Source organism: Leguminivora glycinivorella, chromosome 10, assembly GCF_023078275.1.
Source record: "Leguminivora glycinivorella isolate SPB_JAAS2020 chromosome 10, LegGlyc_1.1, whole genome shotgun sequence".
In the NCBI taxonomy this organism is placed as follows: Eukaryota; Metazoa; Arthropoda; class Insecta; order Lepidoptera; family Tortricidae; genus Leguminivora; species Leguminivora glycinivorella.
Genome location: NC_062980.1, coordinates 19,441,407 through 19,456,127, shown reverse-complemented (window position 1 = coordinate 19,456,127; position 14,721 = coordinate 19,441,407). Strand labels below are relative to the sequence as shown.

The window sequence follows — 14,721 nt, the reverse complement described above, 5'->3', positions numbered from 1 at the left end:
GAGTTACTGAGGTCTATAGTGGAAAAGTTAACGCCCATATTAAAAAGTAAGTGGTACGACTACGCCGCGAGTGATGAAGACACGCCGGAACTTAAGAAGATAGCCGACTTCCTCAACAACGAAGCCGACAAGTGCACGCCCTATGCCCCGCCCGAGACCATAGCGGAGCCCAAGGAAGCACGAGCCACGAAAAAGAAGCCCGAGCGTACCTGCGTAGCCGTCGCCGAAGTGAAGAAAACAAAAGAAGAAAAGTTACCCTGTCCAGTGTGTGACCAGTCCGCCCATCAACTGCCGACGTGCCCGCAATTCACTAAGCTGGGCACGAACGAGCGGTGGGAAATAGCAAAGAAACACAATATGTGCTATCGGTGCCTCGTCAGCAAACATCGCCGCTTCGTCTGCCGAGCCAAGCCCTGCGGTCATCAAGGCTGCGCTATGCGTCACCACAAGCTGCTTCACCACGAGAAGGCCCCGACAGACACCGTCGCCGCCTCGAACGAGCCGACGCAGCCCCGCAAGTCCGACGAGGTCGTGGCCATAGCCGTCAAGCAAGCCGTACACGCCGCGACCCGGGCGAGCCGCGCCTACCTCAAGATGGCGCCAGTACTACTCCGGGGGCCGCACACGGAAGTGGCTACGTTCGCGCTCCTAGACGAAGGCAGTACAGTGACTATCATCGACTCTGCGATCGCCGCCGCCCTCAACCTTGACGGGCCCACCGAGCCTATGTGGGTCCAAGGCGTGGGCGGGAACGAGATGGCGTACGAGAAGAGCAAGAGAGTGGATGTCCGCATACGCAACAAACACGGAGGGGACGAGCAGCTAGTGACGAACGCGCATACAGTCGGGCCCCTTGACTTCACCACTCAAACGATCAGCGAGCGAGAGATAGACGACTGTGAACATCTGCGGGACATCAAGCACCTGTTGACATATGAAGACGCTACACCGGGAATACTGCTCGGACAAGACAACTGGGAACTCGTTGTGTCGCGCAAGTTGAAAAAAGGACGGCGCGATCAGCCGGTAGCATCTAAAACGCTACTAGGTTGGGTACTACACGGTTGTCGCCACTCACAAGCGATGCCCGTAGCCCACTGCTGCGCACACCTTACGCGCATACAGCCCGGCGGGAACATCGAGAACGAGATGAAGAACTTCTTTGCGCTCGAATCACTCTCGATCGAGCCGAGGAAGCCCCGTAGTGATCCCGAACAGCAAGCCTTGAAAACGCTAGAAGAGAAAAGTCGACGCCTCCCCGACGGGCGCTTCGAGACCGGCCTGCTGTGGCGACAGGAAGACATCAACATACCTGACAACCGCGCCGACGCCCTCAAACGCCTACACACACTAGAGAAGAAGCTGGATCGCGACGCGGACTTGAAGAAGCAGTACACCGAACGAGTTGACAACCTGCTTGTGTCCGCCTACGCCGAGCTCGCGCCGACACCGAGCAGCGGGAAAACCTGGTACCTGCCCCACTTCGCAGTGCGCAACCCGGAGAAGCCGAAGATAAGGTTAGTCCACGACGCCGCGGCCACCTCACACGGCCGCAGCCTCAACGACATGCTTCTCGCGGGCCCCGATCTCCTGCAGTCGCTGCCCGGCGTTATCATGCGCTTCCGTCAATACGGCGTGGCGGTATCCGCGGACATAAAGGAAATGTTTATGCAAATAAAAATAAGAGAAGAGGACCGCGACGCGCTGCGCTTCCTGTGGCGAGGCGATCGACGCGAAGGCGGCCCGACAGAATATCGCATGACATCAGTCATCTTCGGCGCCTCTTCATCCCCCTGCACGGCGCTGTATATAAAGAATAGGAACGCACGCGAGCACGCGGCCCGCCACCCAGAGGCCGCGCGGGCGATCGAGCGAAATCATTATATGGATGACTACCTGCAGAGCTTCCCCAGCATAGAAGAGGCGAAGAGAGTGTCAAGCGAAGTGAACCACGTACACAAGAAAGCTCGCTTCGAGCTGCGCGGCTGGGCTACGAACGAACCCGAGGTCATCGGCAAGAAAGAGCGAGAGGGCGTCACCGTCCCTATCGGCGGGAGCGAGATAGAGAAAACACTCGGCCTACTGTGGGACACGCGAGAGGATAGCATTCGTTTCAAACTCAATACGAGACGAGCGCCGCCAGAAGTGATCAAAGGTCAACGCCCCCCCACGAAAAGAGAGGCCCTCAGTATCATCATGTCAATATTCGACCCGCTGGGCCTCATCTCGCCAGTGACGACGCCCGCGAAGAGGATCATGCAAGACACGTGGCGCTACACTACGGCCTGGGACGAAGAAATACCAGAAGAGCTGCGTGAACGCTGGGGAAATTGGCTGCAACATCTGCGCGACCTAGGTGACCTATCGATACCTAGATGCTACGATACCGCGCCCGCGCCCAAGTACGAGCTACATACCTTCGTCGATGCGAGTGAAGAAGCCTACGCCGCCGCTGTGTACTGGCGCATGACCCGAGCTGACGGCACAACAAAGGTCGCTCTAGCCGCCGCCAAGAGCAGAGTCACGCCCACGCGCCTCGTCTCGATACCCAGACTTGAGCTCCAAGCGGCCGTCCTGGGCGTGCGACTCGCCGAGGCCGTCGGGAACGAGCACGACTTCGAGATCGACAGTAGAACATACTGGAGTGACGCGCGCACGGCCCTAGCATGGATACGCTCAGAACCCCGCACTTACAAGTCATTCGTCGCGCACCGCCTGGCAGAAATCGAAGATTACACGAAAAAAGACGAATGGCGATGGGTACCGTCAGCACACAACGTGGCCGACGACGCGACACGCGCCGCGCCGAGCGACTTCGACACCCGACACAGATGGTTCACCGGGCCGGCCTTCCTATACGAACCGGAGGAGGCCTGGCCGCAAGAAAACAAGATGAAAATCGAGCCAACAGGGGAAGAAAAAGAAGTCTGCTGCTCCGTCGCGACGCCGAGAAAAAGCCGCGCGGCCGTGCCCGCCATCGAAAACTTCTCGAAGTGGACAAGCCTATTACGCACGGCCGCACGGGTGCTGCAGTTCATCGACCTCTTGCGCGAACGACAAAAGGGTCGCGCTTCACTCGCGACACAGTGCATCGCCGCGGCGCGAAGGAAAAGGACGCGCGCAAACAAGGACGGCGACAGCACCTGGGGAAAACGAGACAAGCGCGCTCCCGTCGTACCCAAGACGGTCGAGAATAGCCGGAGGAGAAAATACATAATACTAGAAGCCAGATACCTACTCGCGGCCGAGAAGATACTCGTGCGAACCTCGCAGGAAGATAACTATGCAAGAGAGAGAAAGCGCATAGCCGAGGGCCTCGCGCCGAACAAGGACGACCGGCTAGCCAAGCTGAGCGTGTATCTCGACGAAGACGACATCATACGACAACGCGGCAGAATAGCGGCCGCCGACGACATAAGCGAAGACGCCGTGCACCCCATAGTGCTGTGTGGTAAACATCACTACACATATCTATATGTTTCCCACGTGCACGAACGGCTACACCACGGGGGCACCGAAACCGTCGTCAACGAGCTTCGCCAACGTGTATACATACCGAAGATAAGACCTGCGGTGAAAAAGGTGATCGCGCGCTGCCCCGAGTGTCGACTACGCAAGGCGAAGCCCGCCGGCCCGCCTACAGGGGACCTACCTGCCGCCCGGCTGGGGCATCACCTGAGGCCCTTCACATACACGAGGCTTGACTACTTCGGCCCGCTTGAAGTGACCGTCGGCCGACACCGAGAGAAGAGATATGTCGCGCTGTTTACCTGTATGACGTCAAGAGCCATACATCTAGAGGTGGCCGCCTCACTAACCACCGACTCGGCCATCAACGCGCTGCGCCGGTTCATCGCTCGCCGCGGCTGCCCCACGGAGCTGTGGAGCGACAACGGGACCGCTTTCAAGGGAGCGAACCGCGAGCTGACGGAGGCCATGAGAGAGGCCGCCCACGCTCGCCGCATCAACTGGCGTTTCCTACCCCCCTCCTCACCCTTCATGGCCGGTGTGTGGGAGAGAATGGTGAGATCAGTAAAGGAAGCCCTGAAGACCACGCTGCACGAGCGATGCCCGAGCGATGAGACACTACACACCCTGATGGCGGAGGTCGAGGCTACAGTCAACTCGCGACCCTTGACCTATGTCGCGACCGACCCAGAGGACCCGCCCGCGCTCACTCCGAACATGATCCTGCTCGGGCCAGACTGCCACTCCCCAGCCCCGGGAGACTTCAAGGTCAGCGATGAGAGCGCGCGGCAACACTGGAGGCGCGCCCAATACCTGGCCGACACCTTCTGGCGCCGATGGGTGCGCGAGTACGCCCCTCTACTTCAACACCGGCGGGAGCCCCGCGGCGAGGGCGTCGAACCAGCCGTCGGCGACGTCGTCATAGTGTGCGATAACAACCTCCCACGCAACACATGGCCGCGAGGAGAGTGACACAGACGTATCCAGGCAAGGACGGAGTAGTACGAGTCGTCGACGTCACCACGAGCCGCGGTCACGTCCTGCGCCGGCCCACCAAGAAGATCGTCGTTCTACCAGTAGGATCGCACGGCGACGGCGGGAGAAATGTGAACGACGCAGGAGACGTCATTTAAATAAGTTCAAAATTGTAAATTAATTGATAACTTAGCTTAAGTAATTCTGAAAATAAATGGTTGATCTCTGCTTACATTCATTTAAGAGGCAGGCCTCAGGTCGCCTAGGCGGCCTGAGCCCCGACCTAGAATCTTATAAGATTCAAATTAGAATAAGAAAAATCGATTGCATAAGAATAAATAAAACAAATCAGTGTAGTAGTAATAAAGTTTATTAAAATAAATGACAAGTTCTGAAGGGCTAGGGAGAGCGCATGCGCGCGCAGCCTAGGCGCTAGAAGGGGGTATGCACGCGGGGGCGCGATCGGCCGGGATTCGGCTATAAAACCGAGCCCCGATCGCGCTCCGGCGTCAGTTTGTTCGAGCCGCGCCAGAAGAAGGAACCCTCCCGAGCCCTCCGGAACTAGAAGAAAGGAAGCAGTGTGTTATTGCCCGTCCTGCTCTCACCCCTATGACCCGATCAGCTGATCGGCGAAAACAGCTGATCGCCTTTCGATACCTACAGTCCACATATCTACGTACGATCTCATTCGTATCTAGGGCCGAACACTCACAATTTGGTTGTGTAAAGTTGACAGATGACTTCACTTTGACTTGTTGATTGTTTGTAGTCCGGGAGCTAGTACCAGAAAATATATGTTCCAATACTTTAATTTGTTTGTTCATAAATTTGATTAATTCCGCGAAAGTAGGTAATTTAGTTTGATCACGACTTTCTTCAAACAACTTCCGAGTATGACCGTCTAGTCCGCGAAGTGCCAGATGACAAAACAGATAGTCACCCAAGTTCTCAATCTGCAAGGCGTGAATCGCTTTCAAAGAATGATCGAAAGTTTCCACAAAAGACGTTAAATTCGCGGCACTGTCTTTTGTCAAAGGAGTAAAGTTCAGCATTTTATCAAGATACTTGCCGGTCAACGCTCTGACATCTTGGTACTTATCAAGCAAACTTTGCCAGACTAATGGATAGTTATAAGACGTGATCGGAAGACTCTTGACTATATTCAGTGCTGGGCCTTTGACACAAGACAGCAGATAATGAAATTTATCTATGTTCTCGAACTTGCGATTGTGAACCAAGGACACAAAAGTATCATGAAATGTGGCCCAATTCTCTACCTGACCATCAAATTCGAATAAAGTCAGCTTCGGTAAAAGCGGTCTAGCTAAACAGTCATCCTTCGTTTCAGTGAAATTTCGTGTTGGCTCCTGGACTATGCGGTTGCAGTTTAAAGCTACCTTTTTACATGCGAAATACAACTCGTCGAAACTGTCTAACGAGCTGGTTGAAGGTTTAGCTTTGGGGTTAGCTTGCATTTCCAGCGTGATAATCTCCATGACGATTTTTTCGAAATCGCAACGTGCGTCGTCAAGCTCTGCAAACTGGATCATGTAATTTTGAACCGAGTCGAGACTATCCAATTTCAACGTTTTGGATACATTATAGGCCTTTTGTATTTTGTTAAATAAATATTCTTTTTTGAGTGTCAATGTATTTATTTTCAATAACAATTGCACCTCGCCTTCCGCCATTGTTTTGTCACGGACAAAATATATGACAAATTGGATGCAAAATTGAATTGAATAACGTAAACCACGTAAATATAGGAAAACACAGGGTTAATATGCGAATACGATCCGCAAGGGAAAGAAACCTATTTAGCCTATATAAGACAGGGGGTTTTTGGGGAAAATAAATTTAGAAAAGGTTCAAAATTTTGGGAAAATTTAAAATCCGGCTCGAAGGACCAGAAAATGTGGCTTAAAGCCAGCAGATATTTAAAGATGGGCAATGGACTGTACTAAATATGAAGAAAAAAGTAATGCTGTACTACCGCATATGGTGCTAGTGGGCTTACCTGTGATGCGGCGACGGTTGCGGCGGCAGAGGCCTCTGCTATTTCTGGTTGCAGGGATATAATTATGTTAGTATTTGACTGTTTTTGCTTTCTCTCGTATTTTCACTTGGTGACACTGACTTGACTTGTAGTAGTTGACAAGACATGTAATTTTGATTGACAGGCCAGTAGCCGCACTAAACCCAATGAGGTAGTACAGCGGCATAAATAAAAAGGTTGTATACTAAACAGTAACTGTACTTTAATGGTGAAGATTAATAATACACATGATAATATTCTCATCAGTTCTTTGAATTTCTCAATATACTACATTAGAAAAATATCTAAAAGTTGGATTTATGGGATGGTATTTCATTAAAATATATGCGGTTTATAAAGATTTTTCTCAAAGGACTTGTACCTATACTTATCAAAAACCTAAATTGCTGTGCACTGTACTTGCAGTCTTTAATAATGTGATTTAGCCAAATATCACCTAATCAAAGGCATAGACCAACCTTTTCAATAAATAGTTAGTTCTGCTTATAAGCAATATAAGCATGAAGCACTGGTGGCCTGGTAAGAGCGTGCGACTTTCGATCCGGAGGTCGCGGGTTCGAACCCCGGCGCGTACCAATGAGTTTTTCGGAACTTAATATTATGTGCGAAATGTCATTTGATATTTGCCAGTCGCTTTTCGGTGAAGGAAAACATCGTGAGGAAACCGGACTAATTCCAATAAGGCTTAGTTACCCTTCGGGTTGGAAGGCCAGATGGCAGTCGCTATCGTAAAACGAGTGCCTACGCCAAATCTTGGAATTAGTTGTCAGAGCGGACCTCAGGCTACCATGAGCCGTGGCAAATGCCCGGATAACGCAAGGAGGATGATGAGTTAGTTCTGCTTATAACCAGGCAGAATATTCGTCCAAGAATCATCAAGTGCCCCACCGTAGACCGCATCATCACCTACCATCAGGTGTGATCGTGGTCAAACGTCTACCTATTCATACTAAAAAAAAAAAGTCCAAAAATCGGTTAAAACATTCAAAAGAGTAATGACTTTTAAGACCATCTGAAGGCCATACTGACACAAACTCAGTAGGTTAATTAACTTCAATCTGTATGTCACTTGGCCATGCAGCTTCAAATTAAAGATATTAATGATTTGGCCCACATATGGTTAAGTACTTATACTTAGTACTTATGATAGTCATGATTATTTTATGTGTTATGTATAATGAGTAGTGATCTACAATGACGGCCGGCGGGAATTTAATGACGAATGCTAGTTGAATTCCTTAGAAAGTGTCACTGTTTATGACTGCAGCAAAGTGTTGTTTAATACTGTAGGCAATTATCCTAGAAACTAAATTCCCACTTATCGATATGCCTATATAAAATCCCCCGCTTGGGAATGTACAAAATAAAAAAAAATCATATTCCTGTTTCCTTGATGCATGAAATTAAATATTACCTAATGCCTATCCCTATACATATACTAAGGATTTTGTCATAAATAGGTCAGGAAACACCCAGTATCAAGGAAAACTGTAACCATTCATACCTATTTTTCCTTAAACAGTTTTATCATGGGAGTTCCCAGCTTCAACGAAGAAAGGGGGGCTTGCCTCTGACGTATTTACCAGTAATATATATTATGCTAGTGACGGCACCCGCAAGAAATGCGTCTGCCATGTAATAACGACCGTTCGGCAGGGCAATGATGGTCGCGATTTGTGATAGTATGCCGCCCGCGAGATAGATTAAGCCGAGTTGACTTATTTTATAAATACCACATTAAATAGTGGATTTGCTGGGGAAATATGTATTATCATCATTTCGATATTTTACTAAGTTCGTAATTAATTATTTTTCAGTACAGGGGGCCGATTTTTGAGTCTCACTGTCACTAAAATACCGGTTGAAAACGGTGAATTGCCTATTATTTTCAGTGTCAATTTTCTGAATTCGAACGCCGTGAGACTCAAAACACGGCCCCCAGATGGTGTTTTTTTACGCACTAGTGCGAGAAGTGCTCCATTTCTTGTCAGATCCAAACTTCGGAGGTCCACCTGTACTGAAAAACGAAGTAAGATACACGTGCGAAAAGGAAAATCGTAACTCGTGTCGATTTAAAACACTCCCTTCGGTCGTGTTTTAATTTATCGCCACTGATTTCCGATTTTCTCTTTTCCGCACTTATATCGTAACTAGCTTTTGCCCGCGGCTTCGCTCGCGTTAGAAAGAGACAAAAAGTAGCCTATGTCACTCTCCGTCCCTTCAAGTATCTCCACTTAAAAAATCATGTCAATTCGTCGCTCCGTTTTGCCGTGAAAGACGGACAAACAAACAGACACACACACTTTCCCATTTATGATATTAAGTAGTAAGTATGAATGTACTAATTATAATTAATGTCGCGTTGTATAGGTAAATATGTGACGTAAATATAGGGAATTAACTTTACGTATTTAAATGTATACCATAGTGGTGATAAGGCGTTATTTACCCATTTAATTTTAGCTGCTATCTACGTACCTAAATAGATGCGCTTCTGAATTAATTTTCTGTGCGTAATAAAGGTACATGTTAAGTTATTATTTTATTAAGCTAAAGGCTAAACCCGTTTTCATAAAGGTTCACTAAAGTTATCACGCCGATAAAGTTCGTTTGTCCCTTTCCGACGTATCGGTGTGATAGAATGGGACAAACGAACTTTATCGGCTTGATAGCTTTAGTCAACGTTTATAAATGAGGGGGTTAATCAATAAGACATGATTATAATTGAAACTCGTTGAAACGGGTCGAACGCGATAAAATAACATTTTTACCTTTTTTCCATCTACAATCTGATTATGGCTAAGAAAGCCGATGGCAGATGAAACTTCAAAAAAAAAAAACCTTTTTTCCAACGTTTCGGCCAGGTTGCACTAGCCGTGGTCGCGGAAGACTGATGTCCCAGCTTTTATGTTTATTTTGATAAATTTGATTATTAGTCAGATAAGTCGGATGTTGGTTCCTCTCGTCTGACATTCAAACATGGAATACAACGCCATCTTTATTCTGTAGCATATAATATAACCTCATCAATAGCATTTTCCTTTCATATTAATATTCATTCATTCATAAGACGACCGGTCTGGCTCAGTCGCTAGTGACCCTGTCTGCTGAGCTGCGGTCCCAGGTTCGAATCCCGGTAAGGGCATTTATTTGTGTGATGAGCACAGATATTTGTTCCTGAGTCATGGATGTTTTCTTTGTATTTAAGTATGTATTTATCTATTTAAGTATGTATATCGTCGCTTAGCACCCATAGTACAAGCTTTGCTTAGTTTGGGGCTAAGTTGATCTGTATAAGGTGTCCCCCAATATATTTATTTTATTTATATTACAGCGTTGGTTAGACCCAAGCAAGTCAGTCAAGAAGCAAGTTGGCGGCAATGCGCAGTTCTGGCTAGCAGTCCGGTTCTACCCTCCAGAACCTTCTAGACTGGCCGAGGAGTTCACCAGATACCTCCTCTGCCTTCAGCTGAGGAAACTACTGCTGGATGGCAGGATGACCGCTCCTAAGAATACTTTGTTGTTACTTGCTTCATTCACTGTCCAAGGTAAGTAATATTAACCTTTTCGCTGACAGTGTCACAGTATAATAAAGAGTACTATCGTACAGTATGGCCACTCCCGCTCCCCGCTGAAAGCGCCACCCACCCCCTCTCGGTTACCACACAGTTACCGCCTGTCAAAAACGTGAACAGTCAACCTGTCATATCTCACTCATACAAGCACGGTACGCGTTCACCTACACGCGCTTAGAATGTGTGCTAGGATCGCGCCTCTTTCATATATTTGCTCGCCAGTGTCCGAGATGTGACAGTGTACCCTATGTCTTTTCTGGGGCAGTGATTCGGCTGTCGAAATACTGTCAACGAATAAGTTAATGCAATATTGGCCCGCAGGTTTGCATGATGCATAAAAATACAGAAGTGTAGACCTCTCTATGTAAAGTTAAAGTTTCGTGTGTAATATTGTTTTAAATCAGTTACAGTGCCAAAAATGTATACGCACCTAAATATACAGGCAATAAAGTTCTGTATACATATTTTTGACACTTTTTCTGTATACACAGGTGTGTTGTTCACTGTACTACCTCTATATAATTTTGAATAGATGCATATTATACAATAATTGTAAATTAGGTAAGTATTTTTGACCACAATGAGACCGTATAAGCAATAACCACAAGTAATGTTAGTTATTGTGATCTCATCACACAAAACCCATACCTATGTTCCACTAAATAGGTACTATAAATTTGATTTCCTCCTTTCCATAGTCGTTTAAAAATAACATACCGCATTTACTAGTTCAACTACATACTTATCTACGAAGTGAAATCGTGCAAGATCTATGATTTAGCAATTGCAAATGCTAAAAAATAAAACGAAATAATAAAAATAATCATTAACCAAAGAAAAAATCGCTACCAAAATACAAAATAGAGGGCTAAAACATTCGTTGTATCCTTATCAAACACAGATCTATAAATGATCTATAAAACCCACGTTTTTCAGCGGAACTCGGCGATTACAACGCATCGGAGCATCCGTCAGACTATCTCTCCGAACACAGATTAGTGCCTAAACAAACTGCCGAAGACGAGAGAAGGATTCGAGAACTACACAAACTGCATAGTGGCCAGGCTCCGTCTGACGCTGAGGCGAACTTTCTAGAACACGCGAAGAGATTGGACTGTTATGGCGTCGAATCACATCCGGCTAAGGTAAGAACTATTACAGATAAGTTTGTAATCCTAATCTATCAAATATATCGGAGCATAGATTAGTGCCTAAACAAACTGCCGAAAACGAGAGAAGGATACGAGAACTACACAAACTGTATAGTGGCCAGGCTCCGTCTGACGCTGAGGCGAACTTTCTCGAACACGCGAAGAGATTGGACTGTTATGGCGTCGAATCATATCCGGCTAAGGTAAAATCTATTACAGATAAGTTTGTAATCTATCAAATATGTTGGGGCATAGATTAGCGTCTACACTGCTGAAGTCAAGAGAACGATACGTGAATTACGTTAACTGCACAGTGGACAGGCTCCTTCTGATGCTGAGGCGAACTTTCTAGAACATGAAAAGATATTGGACTGTTATGGAGTCGAATCATATCCGGCCAAGGTAAGAACTATATCAGATAAGCATGATGTCGGAGCATAGATTAGTGTATAAACAAACTGTTGCAGACGAGAAAAGGCTCGTGGCCAGGCTCCGTCTGATGCTGAGGCGAACTTTCTAGAATATGCCAAGAGATTGGACTTCTATGGCGTCGAAATGTGACTCTGATCTTTCCAAAACTGATGATTTTTATTACTGTGGGCTATTTTTGACGATGAGAAAAGTTCATCATAACATATTATTTTGTAACACGTACGAGCAAGTACGCGTACTTAAATATTTCAAAAAAGGTACGCGTACGTACGGTGACACACAATCGAAAAAGGTCGTCGAACCATAAGTACGGGTACTTGCTCGTACTTACGTCTATCATCCACTTTACAAAACTTATCAGTTCCTTTAATTTTTATCCAGCATATCATCTGAAAATGACTCTATAAGCTTAGAATACAGAGTCTAGAGATCCAGAGGCTACAAATTAATTTTTTCCCACTTAAATTATTTGTATGTTTACAAAGTTATCAGTTCCAGTATTTACGTTTTAATTACTTACATTTTCACTTAAATTAATTTTGATTCATGTTTTTTTGTAGGATTACAATGGAAAGGACATATTTATTGGCGTAACCTCAATAGGTATAGTCGTCTTCCAGAACAACATTCGAGTGAACACCTTCTCTTGGAGCAAAATCGTCAAGATCTCCTTCAAGAGAAAACAGTTCTTTATTCAACTTAAGCGGGAACCTGTAAGTTTCAAATCTACGTCTATAATTTAAAAAAAAACCAACACAAAAGTTTTTTTAAATCCTTATCAAGCTCCTTACTTTTTCGATTAACATAATAATTATGTCGCCTAACTCAAAAGTTGGAACCGGTCAGTGAAAAAACAGTAGACTCATTCTATAACACGATATAGGGGATTCTATATTGCCCCCTGCACGGGTAGCATGGTCGCGCGATAGACGATAAAATATCAGGCCGTCCCTATCGCACTATTAGTAAGTTCGATAGGGACGGCCAGATGTTTTATCATTTATCGCGCGACCATAATTGCCTGGCTGTAGTTCATCATAACTGTCTAAAGCACAATGGCTCCTTCAGGAGGCGCCCATGATGATATATTTGCCTTATAAGTGTGACCTGATGCACCGTGACTGAGAGGGCAAAGTTATTTCAGTCGCATCATTGAAGAACATTGGAGGATCAGAACACTGTTCCTTTGGTTTACCCGACATTGAAATTTTTATGCAAAAAAATAATCAATAATATAGTAAAAATGATTTAAGTTAATAAGTAGAGACCAGCGTAAGAAAATCAAGTAACATTTTTTTTTGATTTCAGTCAGAATCCTACGACACAGTTCTCGGCTTCAACATGCGTTCTGGTCGCGCAGCGAAAGCCCTCTGGCGCTGCAGCGTAGAACGCCACGGCTTCTTCCGTCTCCGGGCCCCGCGGAGAAGGCCCCTTTTAGGAGCCTTAGGGGCCCTGGCCGGTATAACAGCCCCTACCGTGCCTAGAACAGAGACCCAAGCGCTGGAAGATGCTAGAAGGTCGAGATCGAGTAATAGGACTTTTGTCAGGTATGATATTTTCTCCTTAGAATCTCTGATACGGTCGAAGTCCTGCGGAGAAGGCCCCTTTTAGGAGGCTTAGGGGCTTTGGCCGGTGTAACAACTCCTACAGTGTCTAGAATTGAGACGGTTGAGGTTGAGTAATAGGACTTTTTTCAGGTATTATTATCTGATTCTAATCTTGAAACAAACAGTTTCTGTCTTCAGACCCCATGGAGAAGGCCCCTTTTAATATAATATGCTGGAAGATCGAGATCGAGTATATTTTAGAGGCAGGTCGATCAATTGAGTAAAACTCATTAGTCGTTTGCTACGCTGGGAAATTGCGTCGCGATGTGCCTCGCTCTTCGTGTCTGCCTGTATTTTATTTATGCGTTTAGAGAAGCCCTAGCCAGCGTCACAGCCGCTACGGTACCTAAAAGAAAAAGGCAAGCGATGCTCCGCGGCATGACATCTATTTGTGTAGTCAGCACTGATAAAGATGTCGTACATGATGATTTTTTTTGGCATACTTCAGTTTTATTTTAAGCACGATCGGCGTTCCCAGAACTGTGGTGCCGTTTATAGAGAAGTCGAGGGTTAAGATAATCTCTTGTATTTATTTGTATCATCTCAATAAAAGTAATCTTCCAGACGCAGCAGTTCCCGCACCCGGTCCCGGTCGCCGGGCAAGCTGTCGCTCGGCGCGCCCGCAGCCCCGGCGCCGGCGCGCGGCGCGCGCGTCACGGCGCACGACGAGCCGCCGCCGCGTGCCGCCTGGGCCGCGCCCGCGCAAGACAACGAGTAAGTTCCTCTACCGACTACTTCTGCCCAAAAATACCGTTCTAAGGAACGATATAAAGGGAGGAGTAAAGGTGCCAAAGTAGAACCCTGTGACGCTCCAAGTTATTACTGCGACTGTTTCTAAATTTTCCTGCGATGTTTAGTTTGTGTATAACTTAAATTTATAGCGAGCGGCGAAACCCTCTTTAAAAAGCATAAAGCTCGCTCGATGTGGAGTAGTATATCGTGATCCTGTCTATCAAAAGCTTTGAAGAGATCGACTATCGGGAAGAGAGTTTTATTTGAAATAGAATCGTTGTTCTGAGCTCTCATTTTCAGACGAGACATTTTGATTAACATCGACTTTTCATATGTCTCGGTTACGAACCAACTATTATAAGCGTTTTTCTATCTCATTTGACTCGCTTATAACTTTTGTATGACATTAGCCAAAAACTCAACCTAATAAATTATTTTGCAGAGACGAAGGCGGCTTCCTCGAACGTTCTCTCGCCCTCCGCGTACCCCTCTCATACGCCGACGACTCGGACACAGCGTCAGAAGTCGCCGAGCAAACCGTCCGGGTTCGACTCTCGGCCGGGGCTGATGGGAGATTCGGGTTCAACGTGAGGGGCGGAGGCGGAGCTCCGGTACTGGTGTCTAGAGTGGCTCCGAGAAGCCACCCACAGCTGCAGGAAGGGGACCAAGTATGTCCTTGCCTCATCTGTTACATTCATAAGAATAATAGTCAAGGTCCGACTCTG

At 46.7% G+C, this 14,721-nt stretch overlaps 1 protein-coding gene across 2 annotated transcripts in view; it reads left to right on the top strand.

Moving 5' to 3' along the window:
* Positions 1-14,721, top strand: part of LOC125230029 (tyrosine-protein phosphatase non-receptor type 4) — a 34,059-nt gene that overhangs the window by 10,680 nt on the left and 8,658 nt on the right. For both annotated transcript variants that reach the window (XM_048134951.1, XM_048134952.1), the window contains exons 3-8: positions 9,834-10,047; positions 11,011-11,219; positions 12,218-12,370; positions 12,966-13,204; positions 13,829-13,978; positions 14,439-14,664. In XM_048134951.1, the coding sequence (XP_047990908.1) occupies positions 9,834-10,047; positions 11,011-11,219; positions 12,218-12,370; positions 12,966-13,204; positions 13,829-13,978; positions 14,439-14,664 (1,191 nt within the window). The remainder of the gene's footprint in view (positions 1-9,833; positions 10,048-11,010; positions 11,220-12,217; positions 12,371-12,965; positions 13,205-13,828; positions 13,979-14,438; positions 14,665-14,721) is intronic.